Source organism: Danio rerio, chromosome 13 (assembly GCF_049306965.1).
Source record: "Danio rerio strain Tuebingen ecotype United States chromosome 13, GRCz12tu, whole genome shotgun sequence".
Classification (NCBI taxonomy): domain Eukaryota; kingdom Metazoa; phylum Chordata; class Actinopteri; order Cypriniformes; family Danionidae; genus Danio; species Danio rerio.
In genome coordinates this window covers 37,956,915-37,972,112 of record NC_133188.1, presented here as the reverse complement: position 1 = coordinate 37,972,112, position 15,198 = coordinate 37,956,915, and the positions used below count along the sequence as shown (strand labels likewise).

Genomic DNA, 15,198 nt, shown 5'->3' with positions numbered 1-15,198 from the left:
ATTCAATATAGACAATATAGATCAAATTTGATATAAAAATTTGATGACACTATCATATTCTGTGTGCAATTGTTGCATCACATATAATCAAGTGAATGAGCCAAAAAATTAAATAAAACCACTGTTATTACAAAATGTATCCCTTTTGGATCGTTAGGGGGGTTGTCGTGGACGATAGTCAAGAGGGTTGGTGAATTGTGAAGGAAAGTGAAAGTGAACATATATATATATATATATATATATATATATATATATATATATATATATATATATATATATATATATATATATATATATATATATATATATATAATTTGATAGATTTAGATACAATATCGATAATATAGATCAAATTTGATAGTATAAATTACTATTATTACCATCAATAGTTTTATTATTAATTATCTTTAATATTATTTAAGGATTATTATCAGTATGAGTTGAATTGGTCTATGTGTGTGTGTCTGTGTGTGTGTGTGTGTGTGTGTGTGTGTGTGTGTGTGTGTGTGTCTTATTTAATCTTGGAAACATAACATTTTTATGATACTATCATATTCTGTATGCAACTGTTGCAACTTTCATTAATAAGTGAATGAGCAAAAAATAAAAAATAAAAAATACAACCATGTTATTACATAACTGACTCCCTTTTAACCATTGGGAATTTTTTACGATGCAATATTCTGTAAACTGTAAATGCATGCCATGCTGCAGGGGTAGTCAATATTGTACTAAAGAAGTTGATCTAGATTTACACAACCTTTTTTGTTCAAAATTAGTATTACTTTATAAATGGTTATAACTTTACAAAAAGAATTTAACAACTGAGACAATATTCCGATAAAAATTAGAGAATTTTATACTTTTTGAGTTAAAACATGTTTTATATATCTCTTCAGTGTCCTAAATGCTTTATGAGGGTTACACAAACAACACACACGACCCATTTTATATACAATTAAACACTTGAAAGACAGAAAGAAACTAAATGTTAAACCTCAAGGCCTCTTGAGCTTAGCATTCCCCATACGTTACATTAAAAAGTACACCAAACCTGATGTCTGAGCTAGCAAATCACCATATTCACTACAAACCGGCAATAACGCTTGCAATAATACTGAACAACTGTATATACCATGAAATGAAGTATGGCTGAACGAGTGCTCAGATGAACATGATGAGTTCTAAATGATGGCTTTAATGGAGAGGAAACAGGCGACCAATTGCTTAAGACTGAATGATATTAAGCCTCCACTTTGGGGTGAACTGGAGCAGCTGTTTCAGCCTAATGCCTTTAATTTGTGTTTGGGTCTCTCTCTCTCCCTCTCGCTCTTAAAAGGGATGGAGAGACCGAGTATCCATCTGTGCGGTTCCAGCAAACACCTGTGTCTGCTCTGGAGTGGGATACAAGGCCGCAAAAGACATCAATTTTGCCCCTGGCCCACACACACATACACACCGCATCAGATGAAAGACACAAAAAAAGGATTTAATGCACACTGACTCCATCTGCGTGGAGAGCGTTTGAAGTCGCGGTTCACAGGGACACAGACATGCGTTCACATAATCAATGGAGGAGTGGGAAGCGTGTGTGGCTGTTTGTGTCAGGCTCATATCGCACCACCTGGGCAATATGGAGCCCTGGAGGCCTCCGTTCTTCACTTACTGAAAGCCAGACTCGTTTAGGGTTCTGGAGGAAAGTAAGACTATTATCAGCCACACAAACACACACACACACACACACACAAACTGGTAAAAGCCGCCCTAATAACCAGCCACTAGAGGACTGTTGATCTTACTGCAACCATAGCTTGCTCACTTTAGAGAGAGGTAATTTTTTAAGTTGAAGTATTTCTGCAATGTAGGAAAAACATTTTGTATTTTGAAGGCAGAATGTCAGGATTGTTTTATCACATAATGTCAGGTTTTATTTAAATGTGAAATTTTTTTTAGCTATTATAAACCACAGTAGGTAAGTAGGGATGAGCTGTTGCATACAATACAGTTTATAAGGAATAACTAATGGAAGGCCTTTGAGTTATTAGAAAAATGCATTATTATTATTTTTATTTTATGAAATAACAAAAATAATTCAGCGTTCGGATATATATATATATATATATATATATATATATATATATATATATATATATATATATATATATATATATATATATATATATATATATATATATATATATATATATATATATATATATATATATACTATACCCATAGACTACTTAGAACAGGGGTCTCAAACTAAATTTACCTGGGGGCCGCAGGAGGCAAAGTCTGGGTGAGGTTGGGCCGCATAAGGGATTTCACAAAAAAAAGTCCTCAAATGTCATTATTAACAGTTTTAATTATTTCTTCTGAACATGAAGTGTCCTGAACATTAATAGAACATTGAGTGAAGATTATGAACAGTTCTTCTGAACATGGCATCTTTTGCCTACTTCTTGCTGCCAGAGACTTGACAGCGCTTCTTCTCACAAATCTGAACCACATTTGGCTTTAGGGCGGAAGCAGTTGAGACCCTCAGTATGGCTTGAAGATGATCATCATTAAGTCTAGACCTGTACTTTGACTTATTGAAGTCCTAGGGAAAAAAGTGGGGGAACTCACTCAAAACTTCCATTCCCTCACCTAAAAAAAGGCGTATATATGTATAAATAAAACACCCCCACCCCACTCCAGTCACATCAGTCTGTATCTACCTATAATATCAACACAATCTCACGGCAATTATTATAAGATGCAGGGCAGGCACGTGCACACATAGGGCTCAACCTGTGCAGAGCACATGCCCTTTTTAGTCTTGCATAGAAAGTGCCCTTCCAAAATGATCAAAAGTGCCCCCGCGACGCGACACACCCTCGGTCCCGCCCTTCAGTAGGCGCGTGATATCACCCGCTCTTGAGTACGCGCGCGACAACACAGCTGATCAGAACGCGCGCGACAACGCGCATTGAGTGACAAGCGCGCTGTGTACGGATAGAATCAGCGGAGCGGGGAGCGCTCTCTCTCCCCGCTCCGCTGATTCTGTCAGAGTACATCGGTCGGCGCGGGCCACAAAATATTGCACTGAGGGCCGCAAATGGCCCGCAGGCCGCGAGTTTGAGACCCCTGACTTAGAATGTTCATCAGCCAATCAGAATAAAGGAGTGTGTGTATGTTGTAAAGTGTGCTTGCATAAATTAAATTAACAGTTGCATGTGCCAAAACTTTCTTCAGTTTAAAAGAAAACTGAAGTCATTGCATTTGGGAACAGAGATGATGGTCTCAAGGTAAATGCATAGCTTGGCTCTTTTGGTCAAATAACAACAAATAAGGTCAAAAAACTAAATTAGCATACTATCATCTTAAAAACATTGCGACAATTAAATGCTTTGTTTCCAGTGAGGACTTGTTCATGCTTTAATCACCAGCAGAGTGGATTACTGTAACGAACTCCTCACTGGCCTTCCCAAAAAGACAGTCAGACAGTTGCAGCTCATCCAGAACGCTGCTGCCAGGATTCTGACCAGAACCAGAAAATCAGAGCACATCACACCTGTCCTCAGGTCTTTACACTGGCTCCCAGTTACATTCAGTATAGATTTTAAAGTATTATTACTTGTCTATAAATCACTAAATGGCCTAGGACCTGAATACATTACATAAATGCTCACTAAATACAAACCTAACAGATCACTCAGATCATTTGGATCAAGTAAATTAGAAATTCCAAGAGTTCAGTCAATGCAGGGTGAATCGGCCTTCAGCTATTACGCACCCGACTGCTGAAATCAGCTTCCAGAAATGATCAGATGTGCTCCAACATTAAGCACATTTAAATCAAGTCTGTTTAGCTGTGCCTTTACTGAATGAGCACTGTGCTAAAACCGACAGATCGCACTGTTATGTCTTTTTCTTCGTTTACATTCTTTTAAAACCTTTATAACACATTTTAATCCATTTTTAAGCATTCATATTGTTATTGTCTCTTATTCATGTTTATTTAAAAATATGAATAAAACAGTTTTTCTGAAATACAGTGAAAATGGCAATATGGATGAGGAGCATCTTTTCAGTTTCTTAAAATTATGTCAATAACCTCTTGAGCCAAAATTACAAAGTTGTGCTTACAGACTTCCACTGAATCACAAAAAAAAAAACCTCAAATGTTTGCAGCAGATAGACTGGAGATGTTACCTCTTGGGTCTCCCTTTTCAGGCGTTTTGTTCTCCTTGTCCAGTGTCTCGGCTTGGGAGCTGTCAGCTTTAAAAAAATACAAACAGAAAAACCATTAGACTTCTCATGAAATATCTGGAGCCAAGAGACCCACATGCACCTTCCAGAGACACAAGCACAGATGCCAATGCAGAGAAAACAATATGGGTGTCATTCATTTTCAGGATAAATTGTTTATTTTGCCAAGCTTGGCTTGCTTTTCCTGCTGAAATGAAATGTTTTCAGCCAGGGTGTGAATTGTAATCCTCCAGTTGTCTATGGAAAAACTAAAAATTCACACAAACTCTTTGTCAGTAGGATTTAAAACTGTTTGTACAGAGTTATATGGCCATGTGTGTAAATGATTATACACACATAAACTGAAATAAAAACACATTTATATAATTAACATTGTATACAATTAAAACTGTACATTATACTTTGTCTTAATCTGTATTTTTAGGTTGGTTCTTAGGTCAACTTTTTCTTTAGCTATTAAAGACTGTAAGGATCTTTTAAGAAAATAAAAATTTGGCAAATGCAATCTATTTTTCATTTAAAATAATTGCACACCTTTGAATATGACAACTATCTAATCACTATACATATTCGCTTTAAGACTGCGGTTTCAATGAGTTTGAATTAAAGTATTTGAACATACAAACAAACAGAACAAGAAAGGATAACCTACAGTGTATTATTCTATATATTCCAAATAAAAAAAACACATGAGCTTCACAATATGAATGTGAATCAGAGATGTTTACCTTAAAAAAATGTCTCACATGGGATTTTAAAGTAATTGTAATCTGTGTAGTGTTTCTGTAAGGGTTATGTTTGGGTTTAAAAGACGTTCAGTGTGCATCCTTCTTTACACTTTGTTTTGCTATAATGTTTCAGGCTCCCTTTAGGGGAAGAGCTGACGGCAATAACAAGATAACATAATTTATAAATCATAACATGCCAAATTGGCTACTATGTTGATATGTGTTAGCCGCCATGGTTGATTTGGCAGGTCTTAATTTCTAACCCTGTGTACACCAAAAAATCTTGTCAGGAATATTTACAACAAGCACATTTTTACCACATTAAAAAGCTCAATTGAAAGATCGCAGTGCAGCCCCAAATACTAATTAATTGTTCAATTAAATCCTAATACTATCCTGCAAATCACAAGTTTCCCCCATTTTTCAACAAGAACCTTTAAATAATTAGGTATGACATTCTATTATACATTTAACATAAACAGGCCAGAATGCACATTGTTCAATGAATGCATTTAAAAACATAAAACACAAATTTTGCAGTTGCATCTGATCTGCGCTCATATGGCAATGATTCATGCGTCGCAGGTGCTCGGTACTCAGGTAAATTCAGATTTAGCCTCTGTCTCTGTGCATCTCCAGCTCCGTCTCACCTGGTCTTAAAAACCTCTGTGTTTTGCTTTTCTCTAGGGATCATAACTGGCTCTTGTGTTCAGTCCAAGCAGAACATGTGCTTCTGCTTCCTCTGCTTGGCTAGACTACTATAAATAATGCTTATAGCTACAGCCGTCAATGATGGTAGGAGAAAGTAAATCAAAAGTTGGCGATGAGGATGTCATGGGAAAAAAAAAAAAAAAAAAAAAACTGGTACCAAGACAGTAAGCTGCATGGGACAGCGCTACTGAGTTTATGTGGATGTGTCTGTGAGCGATCTTTTGAGAGATATTGTGAGAGATATTGTGAGTTTATATCTATAGAAAAACAAAATATCCATACAGGTACATGACCTATAAAGATATATACATTGAATAAATCTGTAAATATGTATAAAAAATGTATATATATCTTTAATTTTTTTTTTAGATTAAAACCGCATATAAAACATTTTGATTCTATTTTTTAAATAAATAAATGAATGAATATTAGTTGAAGTCATAGCTATTAGCCCTCCTTTGAGTTTTTATTTCTTTTTTTTTATATTTCCCAATTTATGTTTAACAGAGCAAGGAAATTTTCACAGCATGTCTGATAATAGTTTTTCTTCTGGAGAAAGTCTTATTTGTTTTATTTCGGTTAGAATAGATCAGTTTTTAATTTTTTAAACCTATTTTAAGGGTTAATTTCAAAGTTATTAGCCCTTTAAAGATAATAACTTGCCTAATTACTCTAAACTGCCTAGGTAACCTAAAAAAAGCTAGTTAAGCCTTTAAATGTCACTTTAGGCTGTATAGAAGTGTCTTGAAAAATATGGCAAACCTAAAATAAATCAGTTATTAGAAATGAGTTATTATGTTCAGTTTATAAAACTATTATGTTCAATAATGTGTTGAAAAAAATCTTCTCACCGTTAAACAGAAATTGGGGGAAAAAAAAAACAGGGGGGCTAATAATTTAGGGGGGCAAATAATTCTGACTTCAACGGTACATACAGTTCAGTTTAAGGCAAAATGATTAGCAATCCTGTAAAATTGTAATTCTTTTTTTAAAATATGTATTTCCTAAGTGATGTTTCACAGATTCAGATCTATTATATTCTTCTGGAGAAAGTAGTATTTCCTTCAGTTTGACTGGAATAAAAGCAGTTTATATATATATAAATATATATAGCCAATATCAGAACCCACACAGAGTGACAGCGGATCAATAAACTCACTACAGTTTGACAAATATTGCAGCTGTTTCACAACAATGTACTTTTGAACCTTTTTTAGGCAAGAATGCAGTTGCTTAGATTGCAACTATGCAGTTTATTTTGTATATTTTTTTGTGATATCCTGATTGCAACAGAGAATCACTGGGAAATGTCTCTAGTCTGATGACATTTCATGCCGTTTAGCCTTATAATCTTAAAATGTGAACAAAATCACCTGTTTTGTCATCACTTTAAATAATACTCAAGAGAATCATTTAAATACTAGCTCTAAAGTAACATTGGTGAAGTAGCAATGGTTTCGGCTGTCGTAAAAAAGGATTTTTGAAACTCTCTGTGTTTGATTGTGTCTTTTTTTCTATACATGATTATAAAGTCGAACTGCTGTATAAATGAAAAATCACACTCATAGCAGTGTGATATGGCTGTATATCGTCACTGGTGATATAAGGCCCTGGGCCTGTGGCCTTGAGCCAACTCACGCCTCCCACCAGTGCCGATATACAGTCACATTGCACTGCTACTTGTGTGGCTCAAATATATGACTTAACTTGCCTAGATAAACTAATTAACCTAGTCAAGCCTTTAAATTTTCACTTTAAAGTGAATACTACCTTGCAAAATATTAATAGACAAAAACAAAAAGATAAAACACAAAGTAAATGAGCTATTAGAAAATACTCATTAAAACTATAATGCTTAAAAAGGTGTTGAAAAAAATCTGTTCTCTGTTAAACGAAACTTTGGAAATACTTTAAAAAAAAGAATAAAAATTTAACTGGATCTGTACATACAACACATAAAAAAGACTGAAAGAGTATCATATACATTACAGGGTTTGGTTTGATTTTTGTATAATCTTCTTCTCTTGATATTGCTCATATTCACACCTATATAAATGCTGGTGTGATATAAGTAAACCAAAAGTTGGCAATAAGGATGTCAAAAAAAAAAAATATAAATATATATATAAAATAAATATATATATAAATAAATATACACACACACACACACACACACACACACACACACACACACACACACACACACACACACACACACACACACACACACACACACACAAACACACACAAACACACACAAACACACACACACACAGTGAATACCTCCAAATCAAAAACAAAACAGCAGCTTATGAGTGTGCAAATGCCATTCAGAGCTCTGCAGTCAAAGTGACATTAAGCGCAAGCTCAACGTTAGCGAGGCGAGCAGAGGCAGACCCTGGCTGGTTTTGTCCTCAGGGTTTGACCGTAAAGTTTCGATCACGCTACATGAATACCCAGGGGGAGCCAGGCATATGTGTGTGTGTGTGTGTGTACAAGTGATCATTTGAGCGTGTGCATTGGTGTGTGTCTGTCTGTGCACATGTTCTGATGTCTGTCTGTGTACGTTCGTGTGGACTGGAGCGAGGTGTCTCATTAAACACACACACACGCAAGCGTCACGGTAATAACTGTAACTGACAGCCACTCTCCCTGTCCGTAATGAGAGGAGTTGAAGGACAACGGAGGCAGAGCTTTCAGTGAATGGGTACAGCGTGACACGTGAAGCGGAAAGACCAGAGAGACTTCATAAATTTATTCCTCCACTAGCATGAAGATGACGTGTGTTTGAGTAAAATCTGTGCATAGCAAGATACACAGACAAACCTGTTTTGCATATTTTCTGATCTAATTGGTCTTATGTTCTGAGAAATTGGGAGTATATAGTGGTTTAAACAAGCATTGGTACATTTTTGGAGACTTGAGATTATTTAAATATGTATGAACGTCATGCACTAGTGATCAGAAGTTTGGAAGTGTTAAGAATTGTTAAATATTTTTAAAGTATAAGAAGGCACTCCTGCTCAGTAAGGCTGTATTTATTTGACTGAATATTGTAAAATATTATACCTAATATCATCAATGTTTAAACCTTTATTTCCACGTACTTCATATTTTTTGTGGAAATTGTGCAGCAATTTGTTTTTCCAGATTCTCTGATAAATAATGTTGAAATAAAATTAATTAATAGAGTAATGTTGTTCTACATAATTGTTCTTAAAGCAATTAAATAAAATAAAACATTGAACGTTTTTATCCTTAAAGTTAAATCATATATTTTGATCAAATAAATGCAAAGCGAACTGATGGCGAGTTTATTTTTTTAGAGCTATCATCACTTTTCAGATTTTTAAATAAAATTAAAAAAATATTAATAATAAAAAAATAATAATAAAATTACAGTATTTATTTTAAATTAAAATCATGTATTTTGATCAAATAACTGCAAAACAAACTAATGCTGAGTTTATTTTCACAGCTATCTTCACTTTTCAGATTGTAAAATAAAATAAATTAAATTTAAATCAAATAAAAACACTTATTAAATAAAATGAGAAATAAAATAAAATAAAATAAATTAAAACAAAATAAAATATTGAAAATATTTATTTTCAATTCAAATCATATATTTTAATCAAATAAATGCAAAATGATCTAATGGTGAGACTTTTTTACAGCTCGCTTCAATTTTCAGATATTGAAAAAAATATTTATAATATTTATTTTAAATTTAAATCATGTTTTGATCAAATAACTGCAAAACAAACTAATGTTAAGTTTATTTTAACAGCTATCTTTACTTTTTAGGTTGTAAAATAATATAAATTAAATTAAAATAAAAAAAAATTATTCTATAAAATGAAAAATAAAATAAAATAAATCAAAACAAAATAAAATATTGAAAATATTTATTTTCAATTCAAATAATATATTTTAATCAAATAAATGCAAAGTGATATAGATTTTTTTACAGCTCGCTTCAATTTTCAGATATTGAAATAAAATATTGATAATATTTATTTTAAATTTAATTATATATTTTGATTAAATAAATGCAAAGCGAACTAATTAAACAAACTTTATTTTTCACAGCTCCCTCACTTTTTAGATCTTTTTCAGATTGGTGTTAGTTGAAATAGAAAGAGTCCAAATACTTTAAATCATAACTTAAACCACAATATACCTGTAACGTAATTGACCAAACAACACATTAGAAACTAATTTCTATGAAGTATTTTTGCATATAAAATTGCTAAATTTATTTTAAAACAGTGATATTTCATCAATTTCATTTACGGGCTACTGAAAGTGTTCTGTGCATAAGCATTATGTTGTTGATGCTTATAGTAATCCAGACTAATACTGGATAAGAGAAAAAAGAAAGATAAAAACCTGGCTTCTGGCTATCCATCGGCACATCTTCTTGGGTTTCCTCTGAAATCAAACAAGAGAAAAACTTAATGACAAGATTTGTGTCTTTCTTCTTAAATCCCTCCTAAAAAAAATCAAGCAAGAAAAATCTTTTTGTGGTGCTTTCATCAGACTGCAGTGGCTAATCCCATATTAAAGAAGAGAAGATGATTGTTATCTAATCACTCCTGCTGCTGGCAAGCTGAAATGAAAGAGCAAATTCTTCTGTGAAGAGGAACAGGGAAGACTCCAGCTGATGTTTGATTATCAAACATCTCCTTTTTTTAATGGCTCACTGAGAAAGAGAAACTTCAGTGCGATAATAAATTTTGATATTACAGCATCACAAGTTTTAAATCCCATCTTTAATATAGTTAAAGTTTTGACCGATTAAATTAGTGTTATTGTTTAGTTCTGGTTCAGGAACAAAAACCAGCCGCAAGTTGTAGTGAATAAAATAAATCATTACGTTTAGACAAATGACATAGAATTTAAATACTATGATAACAAGACATTTCAAAGTGATGTATCTTTAAGAAAATTAATATAAAGTAGTAAGTCCACAGATCTGCTTTTCTTGCTTGTAAACTATAACTACTTGGAAATGACTCTCTCAAGCTTTTATGCCAGAAGGTCAGTTTCAGGGAAAACAAAATCTCTTAGCTATGAATGATCATACAAGAAAGACATACCTGTCTGGCTCATCATTTCAACATCCTTTTGATCTAAAAAAAAAACACAAAAACAGAAAGTCAGAAATAAACACATGCATTTAGCTTAAGCATACATACACTTTGTGCTACTACATTTTTAGGCGGTAACAAAACAAAGGAAAACAACATTTAAGAACAAATCTGAAGGTAAAGAACAAAACAAAGCAAATTCAACTACAAAAAAACCCCAACAAGGAATAAAAGTTTACCTAAACAAAACATAATGTAAACCAAACAAAACTAAGCAAAAGAGAAAACAGATAAACCTGGATATATTTATTTATAATAAAGACACATGCTACTACAATTCTTCTGTCACAAACTAAATTCGTAAGTTCATCGTTATTACTGTGGAGCACTTTCCCCGCTTACAAATATAAATAAATAAATTAATAATAAATAATAATGTAGACCAGTGGTTCTCAAACTGCGGTACTGTATGTGTAGTACGTGTACTAGTGGTGCGCAGAGATATCAAATGTGTCATATGTACTTGCTACATATATTTCAAAATTGATCAAAAATGATTTATATATGAATATGACATATAATATTATTTATTATATGACATGTAGCCTATATTTCTGAGGCCCAGGCAACATTTCCAGGTGTTGATGAATTGGCTACTATATGTTAATACTTTACATTTAAGTACAGCACTTTTCTTTTTACTTATTAAGAACATCAACCTACCATTTTCAGCTTTTAAAATCACATTTTAATTCAAATGTTGACGTTTTTAGTTTTTAGTTTGTTTATTTTATTTTATATTTTTACATATAAGCACAGTACAGTGTTAACATTCAGACTTTTTATAATGTTTAAAATGGCTGACAATAATAAATATTCTTAATAATAGAAATTAATCTGCCACATTTTAGACCTGCAGAGCTGTAGCTGCTTTACTGGGCTTGCTACGCTACTGTATTTCAATACTGCTCATTATGGTGGTACTTGGAGAGACAATATTTTTCTGAGGTGGTTCTTGATGAAAAAAGTTTGAGAACCGCTGATGGAGACTAAGCGTCCACGCTTTTGTACGCTTTCACATTTCATGATATCTGGTACCCACATGGAAAAAAAACTAGTTTAATTTATAATCAACTGGTTTTTGAACCACACTATGGTAAAGTGTATAATGTATACTACTGTAGCATAGTAAACTGATAAACTAAAAAATACTGTAGCGTTAGGGTAATCGGAGGTGCATTGTAATGGTGTATAATAACTGAAGCCTATTAAATAATTTGTTTATTACCACAGTAGTGTCGTACCACAGCAACAACATAATTACTACGATACTTTAATTCAAGTAATTATCTATAGTACTTCCACCTCGATGACAGGCAGATATATTTCAGTTCAGTAGAAAACTCTGCCCTCTTTATGATATAAAGATTATGCCCAACATATGTGATTATTTTCTATTTATATCTCCTTTGAAATATGATATACAATGCAAAAATATGGACATTTCTCTATGTCTCCCATTCAGCTTTTTACTCCCTACCCTCCATAGGAATTCCGCGCATCACCTGAACGTCATAATTGAAAACAACCTATAAAGGGAATAAAATCATAACAAAATGGAACAAAAAAACTAAACAGGAAAAAAGTAACAAAAACGAATCTAAGCAAAAAGAAAATGATGAGAAAAAAAACACAAAAAAGCACAACTAATTCAAACAATATTATAGTAAAAAACAAACGTGAGCAGAAAAATGCAAGTAAACTAAGATAATGATTATTGAACATAAACATATACAAACTAAATAAATACAAAATTAAATCAGAAGAAAAAAAATCTAAAACAAAACAAGCAAAAAACAAAAAGAAAACAGAAAAAAACATAAACATTAAAAAAAAAGAAAACAGGAGAAAAGACAACCCAAAACAGAAACAGATTGGTGGGGAAATGTATTACAGTATCATAACCCCAGTACGTTGATGTTAAATGTAGTCTGGGACATTAATCTTCCCTCAAGATTCTTGATAAAGTAGTCCACATTTGTCTTGAGGAAGGCTCTCTACTGCTGTGGTCATGTTTTACATCAAATATTTATAATAGTTCTGGCTTACAGGGGGTTTCATCGCAGCACTAATTTTGTGCTCTCTCAATATCTCCGCACCAAAATGCATTCCCAATGGACATCTCAGCAAACCCCACACACAACACAGACACATCCCATGAGCTGCTGCCGTGTCCCAAGGGTTTACATGAACATGTTTATCCCCAGTGGGTTTAATTTTGTCCCTTTCAGCCACTCTAGTGCTCTAACTCAACACATCTCCTCCTTTTAGTAATATTATGATACTCTTCTGGTCTCCTCTCTTACTCTGTCTCTTTGACCCATACAAGGTTTCAGACGAATTGAAAAATGAAGACCCGGACACAAATAATCCGCTGTGCTTGACAATGGCCATTACACCACTGACATAATTGGCTTTTTAACAAGCTGGTGTGAGAAGCAGTTTTCCAATGTCTGAGCAATTTATTTTCGCACCACACACACAATGAAAAAATAAAACAAACACAATATGGCAGACCTTCATAAAAAGGTCTTTTGTTGTTAGTTTTGCCTCTAGTAGTGCTGTCAGTCAAATCCTGCTTCACACCCACAGGACCTTTGAGACTTTAAATTCAGTATTGATCATCCAATAACAGCAGATAATTTTATAGTGTCTTTTTATTCATATAAAGGGCAAAGGCCATTTCAGCAGTGGCTGGAGCTCAATGTTCTGTCCTCTGGATGAACTTTTACACTATTAAAAAAAATCTGTTAAATTTATGGTTTAATACTGGCAGCTGTGGTTGCCAGAACTATATCACTAAATATTTGGTAGAAAACCCTGAAAGACTTTCTTATTTTTACAGTATTTCATTAACACAGTAAACAACACTCATAGCATCAACTACTAAACACTATCATAGCAACACATATAAAGCTTAAGTACATTAAATAAACACTATCTATTAACATTATGACGTAACATAAAACTCTAAAGTACACAACTGATTAAAAACTAAAAAGAGCCCTAACATTGTCAATAAAAAAGAATAAAAAGTAAAGTGTGGAGTATTTTTTCTTTACTACTGTACTTTAATGCATTTTGAAGCATATATACTTACATTTTATTTATAAAAATGTATTATTTATTTGACCACAATTCCAAGAACCCAATCTTACACCCGGCGCAATAAGGTGCACGTGTTTGGTGTGATTTGTTGCTATTTTCAGACCAGCGCAACCCTAATTTTCACGTTTGCACCATGTTATTTAAATAGCAAATCCATTAGTGCCACATTGTGGACTCATGGGTGTTTCAATCTGAAAAGGAGGTGTGTTAAGGCGCATTGTTGGCGCGTTGCTATTTTGAGGAACTGACCAACTGAAACCTGGTCTGAAGTCCAGCGCAGAGCGCTTTATTTATGTGCCTATGCAGGTCCAAAACGCTTATACATTGTTTAATACACACAGGATGTAAAATAATACACAAATACTGTTACATCTGAAAAAAATTAAAGGAATAAAATGTTACACAAATTATTATTTTTTTGTATAAATTTAAATGCCACAACCTCCATGCCTTCTTCAAATTTTAAAGTTTATTCATGACAATTTGGATTTGTATAATGTTATTATTATTAGCAGTTTTATTTATTATATGCATGTTTTTTTGTTTTTTTAAATAACAAGTTTAGAGTTGTCCATCTGTTGCGTCTAGTAGACGTATGTTTCACCATGTGGGGCATTAGAATAGGGTGTGTGTTTGGTTATAACTCCAATTTTGACAACACTTCATTATTATTGTTCATTTATTTGTTTCCTGGAAACTAGAACTGAATTTAGAAATAGTTTTGAAACAAATCTTTGCGCTTAACAAATGAAATTAAATATGTAGGCTAATGAATGTGATCACTGGAGTGCGCACAGCATCATGCGCTTTAGACTTTGTGCCCAGTACATAATATAGAGCTCCAAATGTTAAGACTAAAATCTTGTCAGTTAATAAATCACTTAGCAAACTGCATCTGTTCATATTAAACAACACACTGATTTAAATGATCCAGTCAGAGTCAATCTAAAGACTCACTGATTCAAATAATCCAGTTAGAGTGAGATTAAAAACTCACTGATTCAAATAATCCAATCAGAGTGAGTCTACAGTCATTGACTCACTCATCAAAATGATCTGGTTAAAGTGAGACTAAAGACTCACTGATTTAAATGATTTGGTCAAAATGAGATTAAAACTCACTGATTTAAATAGTCAAGTCAAAGCAAGTCAACAGTTATTGACTCATTGATTCAAATGATCAGGTCAAATGGAGACTAAAGACTCACTTATTCAAATGATCCAGTCAAAATGAGACTAAAACT

The 15,198-nt window shown here is 33.1% G+C and overlaps 1 protein-coding gene across 8 annotated transcripts in view; it reads right to left on the bottom strand.

Annotated features, from left to right (window-relative positions):
• Positions 1-15,198, bottom strand: part of macrod2 (mono-ADP ribosylhydrolase 2) — an 862,720-nt gene that overhangs the window by 42,231 nt on the left and 805,291 nt on the right. For all 8 annotated transcript variants that reach the window (XM_017358720.3, NM_200549.1, XM_073919424.1 and 5 more), the window contains 3 exon segments: positions 10,796-10,828; positions 10,086-10,127; positions 4,198-4,263 (listed from right to left, as the gene is read on the bottom strand). In XM_017358720.3, coding sequence (XP_017214209.1) covers positions 4,198-4,263; positions 10,086-10,127; positions 10,796-10,828 — 141 coding nt within the window.